At 41.6% G+C, this 27,299-nt stretch overlaps 1 protein-coding gene across 1 annotated transcript in view; it reads left to right on the plus strand.

The window, feature by feature from the left end:
• BMPER (BMP binding endothelial regulator) overlaps nt 1-27,299 on the plus strand; it is a 351,352-nt gene that overhangs the window by 118,399 nt on the left and 205,654 nt on the right. The window contains exon 6 of the mRNA XM_073630479.1: nt 614-696. Coding sequence (XP_073486580.1) covers nt 614-696 — 83 coding nt within the window. The remainder of the gene's footprint in view (nt 1-613; nt 697-27,299) is intronic.

The raw sequence follows: 27,299 nt of genomic DNA on the forward strand, positions 1-27,299 counted from the left end.
TATTGAAGAGTACATCTCTCCGAGGGCTGTGTTTTCCTGCACGGAATGCACAGTTCTTCCAGGCATCTGTATGTTGGCAGTCCCTTTCATGTCAGTTGGGACACAGCGGCTTCACAGACACAGCTGCTTCTTCTAATTTAATACCCCTCTCGTTGTTTGTGGGTGCATGTCCCCGAACTCACGCTGTCTGTGCTCAGGGACCCGCACACACCCACACCCTTACGGATGTCAAATTGGGAGCAGTGGATGTGTCCATGCAGCTGCTGCACCCCAGTTGACATGAATGGGACTGCCGGCACGCAGATGCATGGAACACCTCTGCATCCCGTGTGGGCAAATATGACCTTACATGTTAGTACATCCATGTGAACGAAGCCTTACATGTCTATTTAAAAAAAAAAATCATAAAAGTCTATACATTCCCTCTTAAATATTTCTTTATATGAACTGCAAATAGAGATGACAAGCTGGCTAGTCTCTATGTAGATTTTTAATATGTGACACTCCTCAGGAAGTACAGATAACATGAAACAATGATGAAAAGATGTAGACTATGGTTTTTGTGTTCTGTAGAGGCATTCGCTTTCCTAACCACTTCCTCTGTCTGTTTCAGGTTGTGTATATGAAGGCCGACACTATAAAGAGGGGGATGAATTTCAGCCAGAAGGGAACAAATGTCTTAAGTGCTCCTGCATCGTAAGTTGTGGTCATGAAAAAGCGACAGACAGTTTTCTGTTCTTGCTAATTTATAAAAATGACATAAAAGTAGAACTCTATGTTTAACATCCTAAAGGAGAAGACGTGCTTCTAATAATGTAAATATAAAGAAAGGCAAAATACATCTCCTTGCATATTTATTCGCACTGATTTGCCTGTAGATTTACCAACAACTATGTATTGAAAGGGCTTATCTGATTGGATCTTATATATGTGCTGAAAGCCTCAGCAATAAATAGCCATTGGTAAATCTAAAAGAGATAGTATGGAGATTGTATAATCAATTACTCGCGTGGCTGACTTTAAAGTAGAACTGTGACCAAGGTTATGCACATATTTACATATTCATAATAAGCAATAAATAAGCTTTTAAAAAAAAAAACGCTCACTAGTCATTGTAGCTGCAGACACTATGAAATAAGGTAAGTGATCCTTAAAGAAGAATACCATGAAAATTGTTATTTTCCCATGCAGTGGGGCTGTGCCCGCAATGCATGTGTTAACTGTTCATTTTGGTCTAGGAGTGAGGAGAGCGTAGATATACTTACCTAATTCAACGATCCTCCTAGAGTAAGACCCTGCCGCTCCTGCCCCCCTCGCACGCTAGCAGTCTTGTGCGGTGGATTGTTTCTGACATCATCACACCCATAGCCTGGCTCTGGATGTGAGGATGGCAGGAACAGTCCACCACTGGACATGGGGGAATGCTGTTTTCTGGAGGATCGAAGGATTGGGTGAGTATAGTCTTTCTGTGCGCCCCCCTGGACAAAATGAGCAGTTAACCCAGGAGTTCTGCTTTAAAGTTTACAAGAGAAGTGCCATGGTCATTCAATTTGGATACCAGCACTCTGTCTTCCCTCCCTTCCTGTGCATCTGTTCTGATGTTTACGTTAAAGAAGGGAAGGCTAAAAAGGCTTCCAATTTACTGTTGGGGCAGCTGAGCGGCTTTAATGAAATTGAAAGTACTTTCTGTTGTAAACACGGTGCTTGAAGATACAGAGTTCAATAAGGGCTTGTTAAAATACTAATATACTACTTGACAAGGATATTGTCCATAGCCTGGCCACAGTTCTATTTAAAGGTTATAGACTGCTGTGAATATAGTGGAACGTTAAAAAAAAAAAAATTGATATACTATAATACAAATACTGTAGTGGTGGTGTTAATAGTGTAACAACCCAAAATGGGTATTTAAAGGTGAAGTCCAGCCTAAGCTTGTTTGGCTGGGCTTCTCCTAGGGATCACAGGAGTGCAATTCGTTTTGCACTCCTGTGACCCGTTTTCAGCGGAAGTCCGCTCTCTGCTGATGTCACAGGAATCAGTCCAGGCACCGTGTCATCATGACAATAAAGTCTGGATCCACCAGGTGCCTGGATTAATGCCCGTCTCAGCCTCTCAGTGAGCCGATGAGAGCCTGAGACAGCCGCTCCCCGCCCCTCCACAGCTCAGTGCTCTAGTGAGTCCGGGGGGGGGGGGGTGGGCTCAGAGCAGGAGAGATGCTGATTGACAGTCGGTAGCTCTCTGCTCAGGGAGCTGTGAGAACCGGGCCATTGGCGATGTTCCATGGCTTGGTTTTCAGTGCAGAGGCGCCGGGGGACTGATGCAGCATCGTCCGATGCATCCACCTAGGTAAGTAAGTATAAAACAGCAAAAAAAAAAAAAACACACTTCTCTTTTAATTATGCCTCTCAGGAGATCACATACATTAATACACAAACCAAGAGAACTAAAATATTACAAGCTATTATTGCATATGCAATATTTTAAAAGTTACTGAAGGATTTCAATGAATGCATAAAAGAACAGGGCTCATAGGATACAGGTACTGGGATGGTGTACATCCTGGCAGTAAAATGTCATGTCTAAGCCTTTTGTGGACAAAGCTGCATTCTTTTGGAAGTGGCTGTTGTGTTGTGGTGCCATTGGAAATGGCACCCAAACACACTTTGCAAACACAGCTGCATTGCATCACACTACAAAGTGCAGTAATGCATTACCATGCATTGTAGAGCGCTGCAATTAACAAACTTGTGCCGGACCATTTTCCAGTGTCCAGTGGTGGTGTATTTTCAGCCTATTCACATGAATGGAGTTCCTTAAATCAACACACATTAAAGTATATGTGAATCCTTACTTTGTAAAACAACCCATTCGGTTTGAAATAGAGATGAAATGCAAAACGTTTGTGTATCCATAAAAAAAGTAATAAATACCTTTTTTTCTTTTTATAAGTTATTGCATGACTTCTGTCCCAGTGGCAGAAGTCTGACCATTGGATTACAGGCAGGCTGTGCTCCCAAGTTAAATGCACAGAAAGAAAACTGACCACACTGGGAAAGATATGCTTCTGTGCTGTGGCATAGTCATTTTAAAATAGGAAAGCCGGGGGACAGGCAGGACCATCAACACAAAGAGAACAGGATATTTTTTTCATATAAGTACATATACAGTATATAAGTACATGGTAACAAAGTCATATGATAAATATGAAACATTGGGATAACATACACTTTAATGTGCGACATAAAGGAGATTAAAGAATATGTGGTAAACAGGGGACTGTCCTGGTGTGGATAGGCTATTATTCATGATGCTTCAGGTAACTAACTGTTCTTTGTAACTGTGAAACACTCAATAAATCTGAAAACAAATATTTCATTTCTTTCATGCTTTTACTTTTATTTGCTATTCCTATATATTTTTCTCATTCCTGAAATGGAAAGATGTTTGTGATTACACAGCAGACCCATATATTTACTTATCTCCTTGGCCATGACATGAAGCATTTGAACTGTCTACTTACTAAAAAAAATTTTCAGACTTGAAAAAGTGAATTCTTCATAAGATATAAAAAATAGCAGGTGAGCAGATGAGTGGATATCCTATTTCATAAAAGACATACCATATAGACATGAAAAATTAAGAAAAAATAAATAAAAAATCAGCAGTGATATATAATAGGTTTTGACAGTATGCTCCATATATATTATTTTTTATATATATATTTTTTTAAGAAAGTGCTGAAAGCAGATGAGATAGGTACTTCTAAATGTTTAATGAGTGAAAGTAAACACATTCTTTTCACTTTATTTTTCACTGCTTAGCTGTTTTAATAAACCAAAAAATGTCATATGTATATATCAGATCCCTTTATATTCTAACTTACAGCCCCTATACTGTATATACAACATACAACAATTATAAACCTTTTACTACTGAATCTTTGATACTGCACAAATAAGAACACCCCTAAAAAAGACATCATATTACATGCCTAATTAACATACACACAATTATCTAAATTCATATGCAAAGCAGCATTTGTATTTTTCCTATTTTTCTCAAAATATTTTTACCATATTTCCAGTGAATTTAAAGTACCAAAGCAAAGTCTATTGCTAGAAAGACTTCACCAGTTTAAGGACTTTTTTTTTTATTTTATTTATTTTTTTTACTTTTTTTATGTAACCCTTATAAATTCAGGTACCAAAGGTGTAAAGTACCAAAGCAAAGTCTATTGTTAGAAAGACTTCATCAGTTAAAGACTTAACCTTTATACATTCATTTTCTTTTTGGCTTTTTTTAAAATGAGATTTATCTGTGTTTTACCATTTCTTTTATTCCATTTAATTTCAACACTTTAACTTTACATTTCAAACTCTTCCGAACTGTGGAAACATTAGAAACAAAATAGATTGAATAGCATTGAATCAGAAATAAATTATTTCACTGATCTAACTCATGAGACAACATTGGTGTTATGTATGTAGAATTAGGAATTTAGGTAGAATGAAAAATACGCTAGACATCTAGATTATTATACCAGCATCATCAAATGCACTGAACTTTATATAGACTAAACAGCTCTTTCCCTGTCCATACAATGTCTAAAACGGTTGATTTTATTCTTTACACACACGCACACATACAGATTTACTGTTTGTATATACAGGGGCACAAGTGCACATGCAACTACACATGCTTTTTGCCTTTTTATGGTTACTGTCATGGAACTCAATGCTTTGATCTGATATGCATTTGTAAGTTAGCAGTATGGCCTTTGTAACCACAGACAAATAATGATGTTTATAATTTCAACATAACTTAAAACTTTGGTAGCTTTTACAAGTTTTTTTCCCAAAATGTTTGGATTTTTGTTGCGTGTATTATTTATACACTGTACATTATACAGTATATTATACAGAATTGCAATATTTTTTATGTGAGTTTTTCACATGTTCCCCAAGAATATTTTCTGGATTAGACTGAGCCTCAAATTTAGAAACCTTACCTTCAGTTATGACAGAAGCACTGGGGTTATTATAAAAAATTTTGAAAAGCAAACCTAAATTCACAATTTAACCTCCCTGGCGGTATGATTATTTCGGATTTTAGGTGCTGAAAGCGGGTACCATTATTTTGCATGGAAATTTGGCGTTTTATATTGTAGGTCTGTAATTCTTAGTAATAACACACTTAAATCTGTCCAAACAAGAGTCTAGATATCCCGGGTATGATAAAGTTTGAAACACAAAAACATAAATTATAATATAATAAATAAAAAAAAAAAAATAAATAATAATAATAAAATAAATTTCCCCACGATTCACTATCGCTCAATTCTGCAAGTGTTCTAATTTACTATTGCTGTTTTCTAGCTGGTCTAAAGCCACTTTTGATGTAAAGGGACACTTTTTGGTTACTATGGACAATCTCCAGTTTCCAGGCAGAAAGAACAGTACAGGTATATATAACATAAAACTGCATGCAGGGCATAGGACAAAGCACTGGGGACAAAAGGGATGTGAAATAATTTCATACAGTACTGTAATCTGTAAGATTACAGTACTGTGTGTGTTATGATTTTACAATTTTTTGAATTTGCCGCCAGGCTCCGCGACGCTTGCAGGGAACGGAGCCTGGCCGGAGAGGTTTCGGAGGAGGACAGAGCCCGCAGACAAAGCGGGGGACATCACAGGATCCCGGGGACAAGGTAAGTAAAGCCACACCAGGATCCTGCGATGTAATCCCAAGTGTGGCTCGGGGTTACCGCTAATGGTCCTGAATTTTAAACCCGAGCCACACTCGGGAAAACCGCCAGGGAGGCTACAGTGTTACTAAACCCCAGACACTGCATTCACTATATCTGGTCTCCCACAGTACACAGAACATGGAAATGCAATTATTTTAGTGCAGAGGTCTCAAACTGGCGGCCCTCCAGCTGTTGTGAAACCACAAGGCCCCTTTTCTCATTAGAAGTATACAGCAGTCTTGTGATTTCTATCATCGTCCAGCCAAGCACTGGATAAAGCTTGTAGCAGAAGTTCTCTGACTGTCCTATGAGACTGCAAGACCCCTGACCCTCTGTCTTGACAGTGCTGATTGGCCCTGTGCTGATCACATGCATCCTTCCATGAAAAAAAAAACCTCTCTAGCAATACACACCAAACCGAGCATGTGCAGCCTGACTCCATAGACTCTGTGTTATCAGGAAATTATTAGGGGGCAGTGGAAGGAGGGGAGAATTAGAGAAGCCAGAATCAAACAACCTTTTTTACACAATGCGGAGGATTAACACTTTAGGTTCCACAGTGAGTATAACAAGTGTGCTTTGCTGCATATACAGGCTGATTTTACTGTAGTGGGCTTAGTAACACTTTAAATCTGAAAGCCATATGGAGCATAAGAGATTAAAGAAAGGAAGAATTGTATAAAAAAAGATCTGTCATCTTCAAAATGCAGGTCCAGAAGCTGGCATGTTAGTGCTGCAGCTGATGTTTCAGTATATGTGACCCAGAGTGCTAAAGGATCAATTTTTTTCCTTTTTCCCAACATCTAGCATCCTTTCCTATTTCCTGAATTATTCCTATTATTCCTATTTCCTGACAGGCTCAGTTCACACTGCCGTTACTTGTCATGCGACTTAAGAGTCACATGACAAGTCGCACCCCTTTAACGCCAATGGAACCGCTCTAATCCGTGTGACTCAAGTTGCAGCGTCTTAGAAAAAGATACCTCCACTACTTTGGGGTGACTTTATAATGACTTGCATTGACTTCTGTTTTTTTTTTTTTTTTAAACTTTTTATTTAGTGGTATGCGACATACAATGAAATAATAACTTCACAGAATATGTTGTTCAAACAAAATAGCTTACATATGTACACCAGGTAGTGGTATCTGAACAAAATATAAGTAAACTCAAGATATTATAACAGACAGCTCTATACGTATAAAAGATATCGAGATACCCAGGAGGTATAAGACTAGGGCTTCTCCTCAACGAGGCAATTAATCACTAATAATACTCTAGGGATTAGCCCTGGTATCCATGGAGGATTTGGGTATCCTCACCTAGGGGAAGGGTACTGTGGTGTGACCAGCTGGAATCGAAACATACCAATTTTTTGATTTAAAGGAGAGGAAGTGAATAAAGAAGAAAAAAGAAAAGAGACTGGGGGAGGGGGACTGAGTAAAGGAAAAGAGGGGGGAGGAGGGGATGTGATGGTAAAGTGAAGGGGGTAGAAGTAGAAGTCCACCCAGAGAGCAAGGACCGCCCTAAGCTCTCCAGGCCATCTGAAGGCCATGGTTTGGAACAAGAGACTCTGGCATACATCTTGGCCCAACTATGTGGCGCGGAGGTATTCTTCTGAGAAGCGGAACTGTGTCCAATAAAACCACCTGGTCTTATGTTCCTCGGATTTATCCCGGATCATTGCAGTCAGGTCTTCCATTCGCTCAATGTCATTAACCCTCGCGAACCAATGGGCCACCGTGGGGGCAGATTGTTGCTTCCATTGACTTGGGATGCAAGCTCTAGCAGCGTTGAGTAGGTGTTTAAATAGAGATTTGTGGTATCGCTTACTTGACATGGGGGTGTGGTTGAGGAGCACAGCAGCGGGGTCATTGGTTAAGGAAATGTCTGTAAATTTGTGGATGAGTCGGAGGACAGGTTGCCAGAAAGTTTGTAGTTTGGGGCAATCCCAAAAAATGTGTAGAATAGTGCCAGCTTGTTGTTCGCAATGCCAGCAACGGTCAGAATCATTGGGAAATATTTTGGCCAAAACGGCCGGAGTGCGATACCAGCGTGTGGTCAATTTATAGGAAATTTCCTGATATTTGCTGCAAAATGATGATTTATGAGCGAAGAAGAGTATGCGTTCCTTCTGTGGGGTGGTAAATGTGGTTTGTAGGTCTTTTTCCCACTTGGTTAAGAAGGGAGGGTCTGTGGTAGCTTGTATGTCCATCAGTGTTCTGTAAGACCTCGAAAGGGAACCTCGGCCATCACTCTGGAATATTTCTTCGAAGGAATGGAGTTGTCTAGAAAAGAGCGTATATTTGGGTAGAGAGCTGAGGAAGTGGGAGAGCTGCCCTGCTCTCCAACTATCCAATGAGATGGGTGCCTGTCCTGCTGTTAATGTCCCTGTAAGGATCCAGCCTGTGGGTCCTAGGAAATGAGATGCGCGTAAGAGTCTTTTCGGGGCTTGTTTGGTAAAGACCGGGTCTGACAGGCCCGGGGGAAATCTAGGATGTCCCAAGATTGGAGTCATGGGAGAAGGGAAATTAGGCAGGGAGGAAAGACAAAAAAACTTTCCATCTCGGCGAGAGATGGGCCAATCAACGGGTGAGTGGTCAGGTAAGGGTCCAACCACCCACCCGCCCAAGGCAGGCCAGCCAATGGGACCCGTGCCATCTCCTGCTCTAGCGTGACCCAGAGTTTCCATTCCCCGTGTCGGCACCAGTCAATCACCCGAGTCATGTGCGTCGCTGTGTAATAGAGAGCAGGGTCGGGGAATCCAATGCCTCCCCTCAGCTTCGGCCTCCGCAGCAACGTCCTACCTATTCGAGGGTGTCCACCCCGCCATATGAAATTAATAAACCTCGAACGGACCTTGTGAAAGAAAGTTTGCGGTAATTTGACAGGTAAGGCTTGTAGCAAATAAGGAAGCCGTGGCATTGCGTTCATCTTCAGTACGTTGCATCGGCCGAACCAAGACAAAGCGAGTGGATCCCATCTCCTAAGATCTGTAGTGAGCGATGATAGGAGGGGTTGAAAATTCAGGGCATAAATGTCCTTTGGATTTGCACGTATTCTGGTACCTAAGTATTGAATAGAACGGGTGGCCCATTTAAACGGGAAGAAGGGACGAATGCCTGTCGGTGTACGGTCTGGTACCGAAATATTCAGAGCTTCTGATTTTTGGAGGTTAACTTTGAAGTTGGAGAGATTGCTATAGCGTTTCAATTCTTGTAACAATGAAGGCAGGGATGTTATAGGTTTAGTGATATAAACTAAAAGATCGTCCGCATACGCTACTACTTTGTGTTGATAGTGGTCAGAATGGACACCACTGATATTTGGGTTGTCTTTTACATGGCGAAAAAATGGCTCTAGGGAAAGGACAAATAGTAGAGGGGAAAGGGGGCACCCCTGCCTGGTACCATTGGAAATCGCAAAGATGTCCGTGTTCACCCCGTTCACCCTTACCGTGGCTGTGGGTTTGAAATAGAGGACAGAGATCCAGTCTAGGATAGACTTCGGCATTCCAAAAGAACAGAGTGCTTCCCAGAGAAATACCCAGTCCACCCTATCAAAAGCCTTTTCGGCATCGGTGGATAGGAGTAAAAGAGGGGTGTTGGATCGCCTAGCCTTCTCTATGAGGTTTAATGTCCGGATGGTGTTATCTCTCGCTTCTCGCGTCTGAATGAAGCCCACCTGGTCAAGCGCAACCAGGCGTTGCATTAGACTGTTGAGCCTCGAGGCTATGATTTTTGGGAGGAGTTTGATGTCGCAGTTTAGAAGAGAAATGGGCCTGTAGCTGGAGCACAGCAGTGGGTCCTTCCTGGACTTAGGAACAACAGAAATAGAAGCTCGCAGCATGTCAGGGGGACTGGTATGTCCTTCGAGTATGGCATTGAAGGCTTTGATGAAATGGGGGGCCAGCTGTGTCTGAAATGCCCTGTGGTACAGGAGCGTAAAGCCATCAGGACCGGGGGCCTTCCCCGGCTGTGTATCCGTCAAGGCATTTGCAAGCTCATCTATGTGGAGAAGTTGGGATAGTAGTTCCCATTTGGCTTCCGTAAGAGAAGGGAGTTTGGCCTCTTGAAGGTATTCCCGAATGTTTGAGAGGGAGGGGACCGAAGATCCAACGGCCTGTACTGCATCTAAATTATAAAGCTTTGAATAGAAATCTCGAAAGGCTGCTGCTAGGTCCGTGGAAGCATGAATCTTGGACCCTGATGGGGTCAAGGGAGCAGGGATGTATGATTGTGTGCATTTAGTTCTTAATGCATTGGTCAACAACTGGCCACATTTATCTCCATACTCATAAAAAGAGCGGCGAGCCTTGAGCAGGATATGTTTGGCCTTGTAAAGGGAATGCTCTCTGATTGCCTCTCTAGTCCGAAGTAACTCTGCTTCCGATGTGTGGTCAGGGCGAACTTTATGTTGCTTCTCCAAAACGTGAAGTTTTGTGAAAAGGTCTGTCAGAGTTTTGGCGCGGCGTTGCTTGGCCAAGTTTTATGAAGATCCCCCTAATGTAGCATTTATGTGCTGACCACACTGAGAGAGGGTTAGACATGGAGCCAGTGTTGTTTTCAAAATAGGAGCAAAGTTCTCTGCTGATCTCCGCCACTGTTTCAGGGTCCTTGAGAAGTGTTTCATTCAGACGCCAAGATGGTGTCTTTGAGTGTGAGCATGGGAGAGTGAGGTCCAGGAAAACTGGAGCATGGTCAGATAGTGTTATCTGGCCTATCTCTGCTTTGGAGGTTAAGGAAATTGTGGAGTGTTGTATTAGGAAAAAATAAATCCTGGAGTAGGATCTGTGGGTCAGAGAATAGAAGGAGAAATCTCATTCTTGGGGATGGAAAATTCTCCATATATCAACCAATTGATGGTCATGCAGCAGGTCTTTCAGAGCTCGTCTTGCACCTTGAGGTAGGGATGATGATTGGGCAGATGAGTCCTTAGATCGATCTGAGGTGAAGTTAAAGTCTCCCCCCAGAACGAGCGTTCCCTCACGGAAGGGCTCCAACTTTGTTAGGAAAGTTCCTAAGACCTGAGCTTGATTCATGTTAGGTAAGTAGAAATTTGCAAGAGTAAATGTGTGAGAATCAATTTTGCCCTTCAAAAGCAGGAACCTGCCCTCTTGATCCCGGATTTCATCCAGGAACTGCCAGTGTAGAGATTTGGATAGTAGAATACTTGTCCCCTTGGATTTAGAAGAAGTAGAAGTACTATGGTAGGCCACCGGAAAGTACTTGTTAGTAAGTCTTGGGACCTTGTCTGCCCGAAAATGAGTCTCTTAGAGAAAGACCACATGTGCTCTATGTCTCCAGAGTTCAGACAGACAGCTGGTCCGCTTCTCAGGAGCGTTCAATCTGTTAATGTTCCAAGAAAGGAATTTGAGAGCCATAATGGTAGAGTGTCTGCTCCCTAGGTGGTGAGAGGGTATAGAAAAGGAAAGAGGAGAAGAGGGGGGAAGGCGGAAGTGGACAAAAAAGGGGGAGTTGAGGGAAGTGAGAGAAGCTAAAGTATAGAGAGGAAGAAGAAAGATACGAAAAAAGGTATGGGGTCTATCAAGAGGTGTAACTCCGTACAGGAGAGCTACTGCCACCAGGGCAGAGTATTCCTACTGTGGGAGGAGGTAGGGCATGGTCAAGCGCGGAGTCCCAGCCATTGGAACCCCCGCAGCAACATTCGCATATTAATGAAATATCATTACCAACATGAAAGGTAAAACAGTCATTGTAAATCTAACATTGGAGAACCGAACATAAAAACATGTACAATCAGCAAAATTAATACTGAAAAGTTAACAATTAAAGGTTATCTAATGCCTAGGATCGGGCCCGGTACGCCAAGTAGCGCACGGAAAGAGTAAGAAGATTAACAGTACTCCAGCTCTAGAGACACTTCCTAGTCTCCCCTGCGTTTGGCACCGGGTTTACCACTTTCGTGTCTCACCAGGGGACCATCCCTGCCATCCTAGGCCCACCTGGAAAGAAATCCGACCCGCTCTCTGCGGCAATTCAGAGAGTGTCTCCCTATATGGGGCCCTTTGTAGGCGGTCCAACGCTAATGGGCATTGGAGCCGCCAAGGAGACCAGTGAAGCGTCAAAAAGGTAAATGCACCCCATAAATGCTGTGGTTATACCTGCCTCTGACCTAACAGAGCGTGTGAGTGGAGGCGATTTGGGAACACGAATCCGACACCCACTCCCACATGCCCATAGGAAGAAACAGACAAAAAGCAATCTAACAGTATAAAACAGTAGGGGATGAGCTCATGTAAATTAACTGTTGAATCAAGTACTTTCCCCATCACCCGTAGCATTGGACAAGTCCTCGGGCTTCCTCTGAATTCGTGCGATGGGTCCGGATGCTGTACTCCAGGCTGAAAGAAGAAAAAAAAAAAATAAAAAAAAGGGGGGGGGGATGGGGGAGAAAAAAAATATATACCCCCCCTCCCAGAAGACCCCCTCTCCGTGACTCTGGAGCAACGCAGGTATGTCTCAGAGTGGCTCAAGGCATTAAGGGGAACTGGTGAGCTCCGGTAAAACCGACTGTTGGGGCGGTTGGGTCCTCCTTCAGTAATAGAAAAAAACCAAAGCAACGAAGAAAAAAAAAAAGGGGGGGGCCCCCAACCCCCAAGGAGGGGAAAAAGTGCTTAGATGCAGCGAGGGGTGAACACACCCCCGACAAGAGGGGACTGCCGATTACTTTGTGATCGACGGTAGGCCCGGACCCTTTGTTGTCTTCCATCCGAGGGCCGACGTTGTGGGTTTGACTGCACATTCACCAGGAGCTAGTTGGGGACAGCGACTGGGTTCATCCCAGCGAAAGTGAACAGGTGTGGAAGCTCTGAGGGGTGACACAGGGCAAAGGCGTCCGCACCCTTAAGGACAATAAGGTGGAACGGGTGGCCCCATTTGTATGTGAGACCCTTCTCACTGATGCCGTCTAGAAGTGGTTTAAGCGCTCTTCTCATCATCAGAGTTCTCCTGGAAATATCTGGGAGCAGGTGGATGGCCGCGCCATCGAACTCCAAAACACCCACCTGCTATGCCTGTCGCAAGATTTCTTCCTTGAGGCTAAAGGAATGCAGGCAGCAGAGGACATCCCTGGGTCTGTCCGGTATGTTAGGGTTAGGGCCGAGAGTTCTGTGGACGCGGTCTATGGTAATAGCCGTGTCTTGCGGGCGATCTAAGTAACGGTTAAAAATGGAGGTCACCGACGCGCGGAGCTCAGATTGTGTGATGGACTCAGGGATTCCCCTCAGGCGTATGTTCTGTCTGCGACTGCGATTCTCTAAATCGTCTAGGAGTAGTTGTAGCTGGAGAAATTGGTCAGAGTGTGAAGACTGCACAGCCTGTATATTCTGGGACATTGCTCCCTGTTCCTGCTCCACTGCTGTAATTCGTGTATCTAGCACTGCAACTTCCTGTTTAACAGACTGTATCTCTCCCCTCATGGCCATCTCCATTCTAGAGGCTAGTGATTCAAAATCATCTCTGGTGGGGAGCTGCTGTAATAGTGTCCATAGCTTGTGGGTAGGATCAGCAATGAATACAGGCTCTAACTGCTGGGATGATGTAGCTGGGGTACTCACTGTGTCCTGTAGTTGTGAGATGTTTGCTGTGCTGAAGCCAGAGGTAGCGTGGCAGGGAAAGGTGTATGGAGAGGTCTGTATGGAGATGGGCAGCTCGTCTTCCACATCAGGTGACACTGCCAGCGATCTTGGCAGGCAGGGAGATAGGTCACTGATGGGGAAGTATGGCGGACAGTTTGAGCTGTTTTAAATACCGATCCATGCCGCGAGTAGTGCGCTATTAGCGGCGGTTCGGTCTCCAAGCCGTCTGTAGTGCTGGTAGATGCTGGTAATGTGGGGTATCGTGTCGTTGGTATGCTGCACGGGTGCCGCTGGCCGGGAGCTCAGAGTACAAGCGTCCTCACGCCGCCATGCCGAAGCCACGCTCCGCATTGACTTCTGTTAATGAAGTCGCATGGCAAGCTGCAATGAAGTCGCACAGGATGTCGGCTGTCAAAGTCGCCCAACTTTGAAGACTCATCTATGTGAACCGGCACTATAGAAGGAATTATGAGTTAAACAATTAGTTCAAATAAATCTAAACTCTAATTGGATGACAACCAATGTATGGCATATAAAAATTGCCTTTTTTAAAAATAAAATATTGTTTTCGAATTTTGTTAATTTTTTTGCAGCTCAGTGCTGCTGATCTTCACTCCAAAGTCGGCTGTATACCATTGCTCTGGACTGGCTTTCTGATAGTAACATTGATGGAACAAGCCTTTGCAATGTGTGTCAGCATGGCCTCCAGCAGTGCTGACCCCCCTCAGTGCAGACCACACCCCCTCCATCAGTGCAGACCCCCTCAGTGCAGACCACACCCCCTCCATTAGTACAGACCCCTCCATCAGTGCAGACCCCCCTCAGTGCAGGCCCCCCCATCAGTGCAGACCCCCCTCAGTGCAGACCCCCCTCAGTTCAGACCCCCTGTACCCTCTCATAGCCCCCACCCAGCACATGTCCATTTGCATTACATTAAACTTTACAGACAGCTTGGGATGCAGTGGTGTGTCCCTTGGACTCCCTCCACCCCTCTGGCGGGTGTCACCCAGTGCGGCCCGCACCCCTCGCCCCCCCAACGACGCCACTGGCCTCCAGTAGTCTCCAGCAGGGGTGCGATTGACAGGGTGACAACACAGGAGAACAATTAAGAGATGGTTGTCAACACATAAGAGGAAGTACTCGCACAAGAATCTTCATATTGGGATCACCAGGTATTCTTTAATTAAAGGTACATATTGACTTTCAGGAAAAGAGATCACTTTAACAGGGCTCTGAAGCGGCCACCCTGCAACGCCAGTGCCCAGGGTGATTTCTAGGTTCTCATTCCCACGACTGTGATAAATTGGAAATCAAGAACAGCAGAAGATTGTTGAACATCTGTTCCCCAATCTCCTCTGTGAATAATGCACATGGAAGTAATGGACATTTCATGATCCCGGTTTCAGAGCTGTAACTCCCTGGCTACTGTGGATGGAGAAGCAATTAATCGCAATCTAATAGACCCCTAATGTCTCCATAATGAGGGCCTGTCATCTGTCCATGCTATCACATAGGGGGCTTCTTAGCCCTCTTGTAAAAACAATAAAGTTACATTTAAAAAAATGAATAAGTGTAAAAAAAACAAAACAAATTATATTAAAATTAAAATAAATTAAGGATGTAAAAACACCTCTGTTACCCTCATACATACTGGAAGCAAACGTGCATATGGTATGCACATGTATGTAAGCATAAATTGCACCACACATGTGAGGAAGTACTGCAAACGTCAAAGGGAGTAAAATCATTCTAGGCCCATAATTCATGGGTAAGTCTAATCTGATACCCTTCAAAGGCTTTTAAAGCATTGCCTATGAACAATTTCAAGTATCATAGTTTTTCACCATTACATGTTCACATGCAATTATAATGTTTGACATACATGTTTGGTATCTATTTATTTGATGCAACCCAATCTTTTATATGTTAGCATAAAATGGGCATTATATTGTGTTTGCCTGCACTAAAATTAATTTTAGTGTATTTTTACATGAAATATGCAATGATGGTTAATATATGATAGTGCAAATATTGTACAACATAAAACATTCCAACTGTCAAAATTTTATGTCGCAGGGCCTCTGCTTTCAGAGGAGGGGGGTTTAAGTAATTTCTAGCAAAAATGCAGATTTTAACATGTGTGTGAAAAATGAATAACAAATGTCCTCGATTAAAAAGTGGTTGAGGTCTACTTTAATACAAGTGAATGTGCAGAGAACTGGAACAACCAATCCCATAGTGTAATATGGCATGAACATTAGTTCAGTACAATAATCAGGGTCAAAAAGTAGAAATAATGACAATAGTCCGTGGTCATAAACAGTCCAATGTCTATAAGGGAAGATGATGGGAAATCCGACACACAGGTGAGGTCTACCTTAACTGTTATTCACAAGATAATAATTATACTACTAAATGCGTGTAATACACTTTAAAAATAATTAGTATTTCTACCGGTGATATTATTATTTTTTCAATATAAAAAATAATGATATTAACCAGATAGTTATTCTTCATAACCTACATGCACATACATATATTTTATGTTTTTCATCCAAATCATGTCTGTGAATTGTCCCAAATATTTTATCAGATGCTAAAAAGATGTTTGTGTATTTGTAAATATTCTTGCTAAATGCAGTGGTCTATTAAAGTGAGGGTTATACCGCCTGACTTATTCCCATTACACAAAAATTTTCAGCACATTTAGAGCTTTTAGAAAGTTTGTGAATGTGCAATCTTCACTGTAATTGCCTTTTTGGCATTGTTTCAATGCTTTACAGCAAGGGGAAAGCCAAGTGCTTGTAAAGGTAACTGCAGATTCCTACTTACTAATATGCCAAAACATAGACAAATATTTGCAAAACTTGTGCTGTGAAAGAGCAGTACTTGGTTAAATGCCTTGTACACCTCCTAGAAGATGTCAAAGATAAAATAGAACATTAGTCACTTTGTAATGCATGTTATACTTTTCTTTTTTATATGAGACAAGCAAAGCAAATAGTTTGCATTTAATTTATTACTTAGGTATAGACATGACCATAAAAACACCAGGAATTAAACATCGGCTATTTTTCCAACCAGCCTGCTTCGTGTCAGTGGGTTATCTGTCAGTTGAGGTTCAGTGCTTACTGGGAGCAGTCAGCTTACTGTAGAGCACCAGAGATGACTTACATGGATTTGCAAGTTGCTTAAGTTGCTTAACGGTCATATTTTTCATCAACCAATTATTCTGCTTCTAAATGAGATTTAAAGTGGTATTCAAGTCTAAATTTTGAAATCAGATAAACAGATAAATCAGATAAAAATAACATAGCACACTTTTTTTGTGTGGAGTGACATTGTATGTTTTCCACTCTCAGTCTTCCAAGAGATTTGTCCTTTTTTTCTTAAATTCATTTAATTTAACCTCTTCAGCTCTGGAAGGTTTACCCCCCTTAATGACCAGGCCATTTTTTGCGATGCAGCACTGCGTTACTTTAACTGACAATTGCGCAGTCATGCGACACTGTACCCAAATAAAATGCATGTCCTTTTTTTCCCACAAATAGAGCTTTCTTTTGGTGGTATGTTATCACCTCTGCGGTTTTTATTTTTTTGCTCTATAAACAAAAAAAGACAAATCCCAATATTTTTTTTTTTTTTTTAATCTAATTTATTCATCAATTTAGGCCAATATGTATTCTGCTATGTTTTTGGTAAAAAATCCCAATAAGTGTGTTATGATAGGTTTGCGCAAAAGTTATAGCGTCTACCAAACTATGGGCTAGATTTATGGATTTTTTTTTAAAGTAGCGATGGCGGCGAACAGCGATTTTTAGTGGGACGGCAACATTGTAGTGGACAAATCTGACACTAAGTGACACTTTTTGGGGACCAGTGACACCAATACAGTGATCAGTGCTAAGAAAATGCACTGTAACTGTACTAATGACACTGACAGGGAATGGGTTAACATCAGGGGCGATCAATGTGTTAAATGTGTTCCCTGGGAGTGTTTGCTAACTGTGTGGGGGGTGCTTTGACTGGGGGAAAACAGAGATCCGTGTTCCTGCTTAGCAGAAACACAAGATCTTCATCTTCCTCTCTGACAAAACGGCGATCTGCCTTGTTTACATAGGCAGACCGCCACTCTGCTGCTCTCATGAAACGATCTCTGGGTGACGGCAAACATTGGGTCTGCCAGACCTGCTGATTGGCTCCCGCTGTGCCCAGTCACAACGGGAGTGCGTCGCCAGCAGCGCGCATGGGCTGTTTTAACTAAAAAAAAAAAAAATCAAACAAAAACATTGAAAAAAAGGACAAAACGCTTCACAGACTGAGAGTGCAAAACAAAAAGGACAAATGGCTGCAAAGACTGAGAGTGGAAAACATAAACGGTTACATTATAAGTAGAAGTAACAGTAAATAAACTGACTGCATTCTAAATAAAAATACAGATTTCAGTAGACAACAATATATTCCAGGTAAGTCTTTTATTTAAAGCACAGCTCCGGTTAAAAATTGTGTTTCTAGTTTTTAAAAATCTCTGTTAAAATTTTCATTATGTCCTTGTACCTGCCCCTTGTTGTTGTAAGGAGAATCCTTATAGGGAAGATACAAGCACCTTTTAGTGGAGAGTTTTTAAAATCTAAGTTTAGTTTACAAAAAAAAAGAAAGCACAAAGGACATAAATTACCAAGAGTGTGATGTGTCCCTTGTGCTGCTGTCTCCTGGTTTCAAAGTAAGCGTCCTCCTCTGATGTCCCACCCTGCAGCCATAGTCTTCTAGTGTGGAGAGCATTAATAGAGCTGAGTGTACTGTGACAGGCAGTCATCAAGAGTGCCCGACTATGCCCGCACGTTCGGACCAACTCCTCAATTTTTCTAAGCCATACCCAAGCTTCTATGAATGAAATATGAACTATGAATGGATGAATGGGAAAATGACTGAAATATCCCCCCCTCTATTCTTAGATTGTAAATACACTGATCAGTAGCTGCAGCTGCTGATTGACAAATGTGTTCCAGGTTGTTCCTATGACAGATGTCAATCAAATGATCAACTACTGTTGAGCAGGGATTGTCACACACATCAAAATTTAGCCGGTCCCTGCTGCCAAATTTCTATCAGCGTATAGCCGTCCTTAGTTAACAAAATGGACCTGTGTTCACACTGAATATCCAGATTTTTTTTATTTCCCTTTCCCCATTAGTTAATGTGTATTAATCTTATTTGCTAATAAATTATTTTCTGAAGTGAACATATTGTAGCTGATTAACTAAAGACAAATAAGAAGTTCACTTTGCAAGGGAACTTTCCCTTAGCTTAGTGAATGAGGTGAAGCTCTGCTGACTTTCATCATCCAATGATGGGCAAGCAAAAATATATATTTTTTTTGTAATTTTCCTTGCACATGATTGGGCATTCTTTCAAAAGTGAATTTTTACCGTATTTAATCAGCTAAGGGATAATGTCCTTGCAGAGTAAAATCCCCTTGCCAAGTGAACAGCCTATTTGCCTTTAGTAAATCAACCTCATTCTTTCTAAAGAGAACATTTACTGTGCTTGGTGAACAGCCTCAATCCTTTAAAGCATTTCTAAACTCAAAAATGGCAATTAAATATATTACGACTTACCAGTCCTTAGATGTGATGTCTACATTAGAGTTATTTTTCATGCTTTGTTTTCTTTATATTTACCTGGTGATTCTGGTAGTAACACTCTTCCTGTCCTGGGGTGTCAATGTTCACTCACTCTTCTGTGTCAGGACAACAGAAACAGTATAAGATTACAGAAATCTCCCTCTTCTCTTCTTCAAAACACAGAGGATGGTGTGTGAGAGAGAGAGAGAGAGAGAGAGAGAGAGAGAGAGAGAGAGAGAGAGATGGGAAAAATAGTAACTGATAACAAGCAGAGAGCACAGAGACAGTGTTACAAGCTGACAAGAGTTCTGGTAGTATTAACAGGTATTTTTATGCACGTATTAAGCTGCTATAACAAAACACTTTCAATTTTATATTTATCAATCCAAAAAGTTCAAAACGACAGGCGTTTGTTATTACAGTTTACAAAGGCTTTAGGTTTAGTTCTGCCTTATTGTTAATATATAACAATATGAAACTGTTAATATATGTCTCAACAGTTAACAGGCAGCCATGACCAGTGCATCAAAATGTGAATTATTTTCTTTACAATAATCCATCTCCTGACCTACACTTTAAAGTTCATTGATGATGTCCTAGTAACCTAGACACAGTTCCCCATAAACGTTTACTGTACAAAATAAGGTCCGTTGGCATGGACCATAGGGTGAGTACATGGATTGAAAACTGGCTACAAGGGCGTGTTCAGAGGGTGGTGATAAATGGGGAGTACTCAGAATGGTCAGGGGTGGGTAGTGGGGTTCCCCAGGGTTCTGTGCTGGGACCAATCCTATTTAATTTGTTCATAAACGACCTGGAGGATGGGATAAACAGTTCAATCTCTGTATTTGCAGACGATACTAAGCTAAGCAGGGCAATAACTTCTCCGAAGGATGTGGAAACCTTGCAAAAAGACCTGAACAAATTAATGGGGTGGGCGACTACATGGCAAATGAGGTTCAATGTAGAAAAATTTAAAATAATGCATTTGGGTGGCAAAAATATGAATGCAATCTATACATTGGGGGGAGAACCTCTGGGGAATCTAGGATGGAAAAGGACCTGGGTGTCCTAGTAGATGATAGGCTCAGCAATGGCATGCAATGCCAAGCTGCTGCTAACAAAGCAAACAGAATATTGGCATGCATTAAAAAGGGGATCAACTCCAGAGATAAAACGATAATTCTCCCAATCTACAAGACTCTGGTCCGGCTGCACCTGGAGTATGCTGTCCAGTTCTGGGCACCAGTCCTCAGGAAGGATGTACTGGAAATGGAGCGAGTACAAAGAAGGGCAACAAAGCTAATAAAGGGTCTGGAGGATCTTAGTTATGAGGAAAGGTTGCGAGCACTGAACTTATTCTCTCTGGAGAAGAGACGCTTGAGAGGGGATATGATTTCAATATATAAATACTGTACTGGTGACCCCACAATAGGGATAACACTTTTTCACAGAAGAGAGTTTAACAAGACTCGTGGCCACTCATTAAAATTAGAAGAAAAGAGGTTTAACCTTAAACTACGTAGAGGGCTCTTTACTGTAAGAGCGGCAAGGATGTGGAATTCCCTTCCACAGGCGGTGGTCTCAGTGGGGAGCATTGATAGCTTCAAGAAACTATTAGATAAGCACCTGAATGACCGCAACATACATGGATATACAATGTAATACTGACATATAATCACACACATAGGTTGGACTTGATGGACTTGTGTCTTTTTTCAACCTCACCTACCATGTAACTATGTAACCTTCTTTTGTTGTCTTTGCTTGATTTTTGTTTTTTTGTCTTTAACTTGGCTAATCATTTATTTATTTAATTTATTTTTTTCAGGTACTTATATAGCGCCGTCAATTTACACAGCACTTTTACATATACATTGTACAGTCACATCAGTCCCTGCCCTCAAGGAGCTTACAATCTAAGGTCCCCAACTAACATACATAACCATTCATTCTAGCTGGTGATACTTGGGTACCACGTTGGTGGTGCTGGTAATTATTAATCATTACCCATTGTGTGTCTAGTCCCAGAACTAGGGGTACCCGACCCCTCTAACTCTAACCAACAGTCTCTGGCTGGTCCTTACACTTTGCTATGTTGAACTAGGTAGTTGGGTTAAAGGGAATGGGTTAGAGAAATTGCAAACAGACTGAGTTTTTCCTTAATATTTTTAATTAGCTCTTAATCTCGGAGAGCAGTTCTGTTCCACTATCTCCAAACGTTGGGTATGCTGTATCATGAGGAAAGGATTAGCAAAATAAACATATCAAAAGCTAAATACGATGATAAAATATGCTAGTAGTAGGTAGATCACTAAAAATAAATGTGATCATTTTTACCTTTTTTATTTGCTTTATGTTTTTTGTAATTTTTTTGTCTGCTGAGACAGTATTTTCCACTTTCTTTGTTGTTTTGAATGACTTCGATTACATAATTTAAGGCGTCTGTTTCTTCATGAATTCCACGTACACATGAAACTTTTTTGTTGATACAGTGTCAAAAGGCTGTCAGCAGACCCAGTAGTATTCGGTCATCAAGGACCACACAAGCATTACCTCTCTACAATATCATTGTACACTGCTAAGGTGTTGACTTTAAACTTCAAAGAAAATCATTTTTTTACTTCACTGACACACAATATTATGTTTAAAACAACAATATATTGTCAATTGGGTTATGTAAAATGCCCAGTGGTTGTATTTTGTGTAACCAAATGTATCAGTCTTTTTTTGTCTTTATTTAAGTACTGCCTTTTTTTATAAAATCATGTATTGCACACTTGCATACATTTTATATACTGTACATTTTGGGATGTTTGGGGTTAAGGTTGTTTTTAGCAAAATCTGGATTAGGGTAGGGTCATATTGGCACTTTTAAAGTTATAATTTTAAGTGTATAAAACATACTGTTAAAAATTGAGAACTAATGCTTATGATACTTAATTCATTGGTTTGACTTTACCTGTTGTGCTTTGTAAAAAAGCAAAATATAGACACAGGACCGGAAGCACAAATTTGTGATAATATATACAGTATTCACTATATTGTCAAAAGTATTGAGACACCTGCCTTTACACGCATGTGAACTTTATTGGCATCCCAGTCTTAGCCTGTAGGGTTCAAGATTGAGTTGGCCCACCCTATGCAGCTATAACAGCTTCAACTCTTCTGGGAAGGCTGTCCACAAGGTTTAGGAATGTTTCTATGGAAATGTTTGACCATTTTTCCAGAAGCACATTTGTGAAGTCAGGCACTGATGTTGGACAAGAAGGCCTGGTTCGCGGTCTCTACTCTAATACATCCCAAAGGTGTTCTGTTGGGTTGAGGTCAGGACTCTGTGCAAGCCAGTCAAGTTCCTCCACCCCAAACTCGCTCTTCCATGTCTTTATGGACCTTGCTTTGTGCACCGGTCCAAATCATTTGGTAGAGGGGAAATTATGGTGTGGGGTTGTTTTTCAGGGGTTGGGCTTGGCCCCTTGGTTCTAGTGAAGGGAACTCTTAAGGTGTCAGCATACCAAGACATTTTGGACAACTTCATGCTCTCAACTTTGTGGGAACAGTTTGGGGATGGCCCCTTCTTCCTGTTCCAACATGACTTCGCACCAGTGCACAAAGAAAGGTCCATAAAGACATGGATGAGTGCTTCACAAATGTGCTTCTGGAAGAATGGTGAAACATTCCCATAGACACACTCCTAAACCTTGTGGACAGCCTTCCCAGATGAGTTGAAGCTGTTATTGCTGAAAGGGTGGGCCAACTTAATATCGAATCCTGCTGACTAAGACTGGGATGCCATTAAAGTTCATGTGTGTGTAAAGACAGGTGCTCCAATACTTTTGACGATATGGTGTATATTATATATACAGAATAAAATTATTTTTTTTAATATATATACATATATATATATATATATATATATATATATATATATATATATATATATATATATATACACAATATACTATACTATATATATATAGTGGAACCTTGGATTACGAGCATAATCCGTACCAGGAGAATGTTTGTAATCCAAAGCATTCGCATATCAAAGCGAGTTTCCCCATAGAAGAAAATTTTCAGCTGCACTGAAGGTTCCCAAGAGCACAGTGGCCTCCATAATTCTCAAATGAAAGAAGTTTAGCACAACTTCCAAAAGCTGGTCACATGGCCAAACTGAGCAATCAGGGGAAAAGTTCCTTAGTAAGAGAGGTGACCAAGAACCCGATGGTCACTCTCACTGAGCTCTAGAACTCCTGAGTGGAGATGGGACAAAGTTCCAGAAGGACAACCATCACTGCAGATCTCCACCAATCTGGGCTTTATGGCAGAGTGGCTATATGGAAGCCTCTCCTCAGTGCAAAACACATGAAAGCCTGCTTGGAGTTTGCATAAAAGCACCTGAAGCACTCTCAGACTGTGAGGAACAAGGTTCTCTGGTCTGATTAAACCAAATTAGAACCGTTTGGCCTTAATTCTAAATGTTATGTCTGGAGAAAACCAGGCACCACTCATCACCTGCCCAATACCATAGCAACAGTTAAGCATGGACAGGGAGACTGGTGAAAATTCTGTTTTCGCTTTGTCATTATGGGGTACTGAGTTTAGATTAATGAGAATAAAATTATTTAAACAATTGTAGTATCAGGCTGCAACATAACAAATATAGAAACAAGTGAAGGGGGTCTGGATACTTTATGAATGCACTATATATATGTCCAAAATTCTAATAGAAAGTAATAAACTCATCGGCGCTTGGTGCAGTAATGGGGAAAAAGATGACTATTCTTAAATTGGAATGAAAGTTGGACTCTTGACTGACAATTACACAAAATTATTAATGGAGAGGTATGGTCAGAGCATACATTTTCATTTTATATCATCAGCATTTTATTAACAATACAAACAATAGTTATTTTTGACAATCCCATATATGCTTATTTAAAAATGATTTTAAAAATATGCTTATTTAACCACCTCAATACAGGGCACTTACACCCCCTTCCTGCCCAAGCCATTTTTCAGTTTTCAGCGCTGTCGCACTTTGAATGACAATTGCACGGTCATGTTACACTGCACCCTAATAAAATTTTTATAATTTTTTCCCCACAAATAGAGCTTTCTTTTGGTGGTATTTGATCACCTCTGCGGTTTTTATTTATTGCGCTATAAACAAAAGAAGAGGGACAATTTTGAAAAAACACAATATTTTTTACTTTTTGCTATAATAAATATCCAATTTTTTTTTTTTTTTTTAACAAATTTTTTCCTCAGTTTAGGCCATTATGTATTCTTCTACATATTTTTGGTAAAAAAAAATTGCGATAAGCGTATATTGATTGGTTTGCGCAAAAGTTATAGCGTCTACAAAATAGGGGATAGATTTATAGCATTTTTATTATTTATTTATTTTTTACTAGTAATGGCGGCGATCTGCAATTTTTATTGTGACTGCGATATTGCGGCGGACACATCGGACACTTTTGACACATTTTTGGGACCATTCACATTTATACAGCGATCAATGCTATAAAATTGCATTGATTACTGTGTAAATGTGACTGGCAGGGAAGGGGTTAACACTAGGGGGTGCTCGAGGGGTTAATGTATGACCTAAGGAGGTGATTCTAACTGTGGGGGGAGGGGACTGACTGGGGGAGGTGACCGATCGCTGTCCCTATGTACAAGGGACACGCCATCGGTCTCCTCTCCTCTCTGACAGGATGTGGATCTGTGTTTACATGCACAGATCCACGCTCCTGCTCTGTTACCCGGCAATCGTGGGTGCCCGGCGGACATCGCGGCCGCCGGGCACGCGCACCGGGTCCTGAGCGACGCAGCGGGCGCGCGCCCCCTAGTGGCTCGGGAGGGCGAGGACGTCATATGACGTCCTCCCAGAACAACAGAAGCCTCGTCCCGCCGTCATATGACGGTGGGCGGTGGCTTAGTGGTTAAAAATTCTCTTTTGTTGTGAGCTACATTTCTATTGGCCATCTCTCTCCACAACTTCCTGGATTCCCTGAATGCTCTGCAGTTTCTCCTCTCCTGTTTAAATTCAATGTCTAAGAACTACAGATCCCATGGTATCTTGCTGCCTGCAAGCAGTGACTCCTGTACGGACTCCCCCTTCTGAAACTTCTCCTGTCAGCATTTTTGTAGTTCCAAAGGCATCCTCTATGAATTTTGTGACACAGCGGTACCTACTCACAAGGCATAGTGAATAGGTGTCACAGAATTCAAGGAAGTAAATGTGTGTGGATCTTCACAAAGTAAGTTTAAAAATGTAATCATTCAGATTTATAAGAATAGTCTAGAAATAATTGAAATTCAATGTGGAAACAAGTATATTTTTAGTAATAAAAATCGAAAAAAGCTTATATTGATTGGTTTGCTCAAAAGTTATAGCGACTACAATATAGGGAATTGATTTATGACATTTATGGCATTATTATTATTTTTTTTTTACTAGTAATGGTGGTTATCTGCGATTTTTATCGAGACTGCAACATTTTGGCAGACACATCGGACACTTTTGACACATTTTTGGGTCGATTGACACTTACACAGCGATCAATGCTATAAAAATGCACTGATTACTGTATAAATGTCAATGGCAAGGAAGGGGTTAAGACTAGGGGGTGATCAAGGGGTTAACTGTGTTCTCTATGTATGTGTTCTAACTGTGGGGGATGGGACTGACTATAGGAGATGAGAGGTCGTGGTTCCCAGCTCGTAGGAACTCACAATCTCTCTCTCCTCTCCTCACAGAACTGGGATGTGTGTGTTTACACACGTACACATCCCTGTTCTGCCTCTCGTACCCGCGATCGCTCGTGGCCAGTGGTCATCGCAGTCACGAGCATCAGAACCCCCGCTGTGCTGCGGGCACATGTGCGTGCCTCTGGCGGCGTGCGAGCCTCTGGCGGCAAGCGCGTGCCTGCTATACCGCTTAAAGGAACCAACGTATAGCTACGATGGTTCACGGGATTGTGCTGACCTGCCACAGCATAATGACTGCGGCTGGTCGGCAAGTGGTTAAGAGTTGTTTTCTATATTAAGTGGCAAACCAAAATTTTACTTGTAAAGCACATTTCGTGGTGCGTGGGTGCCCGGATGTTGGGCTTTAAATGGAAACCTATTCTGAAAGAAATACTTATGTTGCCATTGCTGAACTGCTTCTGAAAATACTGCTTGCTTGGCTCCAGGTACGGCCGGTCCATTAAGTGCGCAGGGGAGCCGCCCCCCGGGATGTATGCAGGGCGCTGGGCTCACAGCTTGCTATGAGTTTTTTCTTTTTTTTTTTCAAGTCACATGATTAGAGCCTGAGGCTCTAATTGGCATGAAAAAGGTTGGGCTCAAACCCACCCACTTGTGACGCTAGCGAATCAATATTTGCTATTGTTTTCTGCCTTCTCCTCCCGGTGAATCAGCACAGGAGGTGAATCAGGTTGGCCAGGAGGAGAAGCTGCGGAGGGGTGAGTCTGGGGGGGGGGATTGGACCATGGAGGGGCCACTGCTTGGCTCTCAAAGTTTTAAGTCTTCAGTGCTTTTGGCATCAATGACCTGGAGTAAATATGCACTTCAGGAGGTATAACTTCTCCTGCTGCAAGTAAGCAATGGCGGTCGTTAAAACCCCACTCTGGGCAAAGTATGACCCCCTTCCCATAAACTTTAATACATCCTGCAGGGTTTTTAATTTCCTTTAACTTGTGAAGCAAGCTATACTTAACTAATTCCCTCATCCAGGTCACTCTCCAGCGGCAGGGACCGGCTAATCCAGGATTGCAGATGATCTCTCATTGGCTGGTCCCCTATTGTCCCCTTCTGATGATGTCACACTTCTTCTGAATCATAGGACGACCCCACTGCTGGACAGCCAATAGGTAGTTCGACACTACACAGGTAGTGATGTGTATACCTGTAGAATGACCCAGTCTGAGGTAAATTATAGGGGAGTAGAAGGTGGAATAGTTTTTCCGGGGATGCTTTTTAAATTTGTACATTTTATTTTATTTATATTATTAAGGGCATATGGGAACATTTCTGTATTCTAGAATATCTTAACAAAAGATTTAAATTATGTATACATATAGTATGATATTGTTTTTCATCTGTGATTATTATGAATTATTATTTTATTATATTAAACATATCTATTAAATTGAGTATTTAGTTCTATTCCCAGAGTTTCACTGTATTTGTATCCAAAACATTTTTTTTTAAGAGTAGATAATTAGAACCCCCTTCATTTTTTTTTTTTTTTTTTTTTTTTTACGTTATTAGTGTTTTCCTGGTGACATGACAGAAGATAAGATCAAAAGTGAGGGGAA

Source organism: Aquarana catesbeiana, linkage group LG05 (genome assembly GCF_042186555.1).
Source record: "Aquarana catesbeiana isolate 2022-GZ linkage group LG05, ASM4218655v1, whole genome shotgun sequence".
Taxonomy (NCBI): Eukaryota; Metazoa; Chordata; class Amphibia; order Anura; family Ranidae; genus Aquarana; species Aquarana catesbeiana.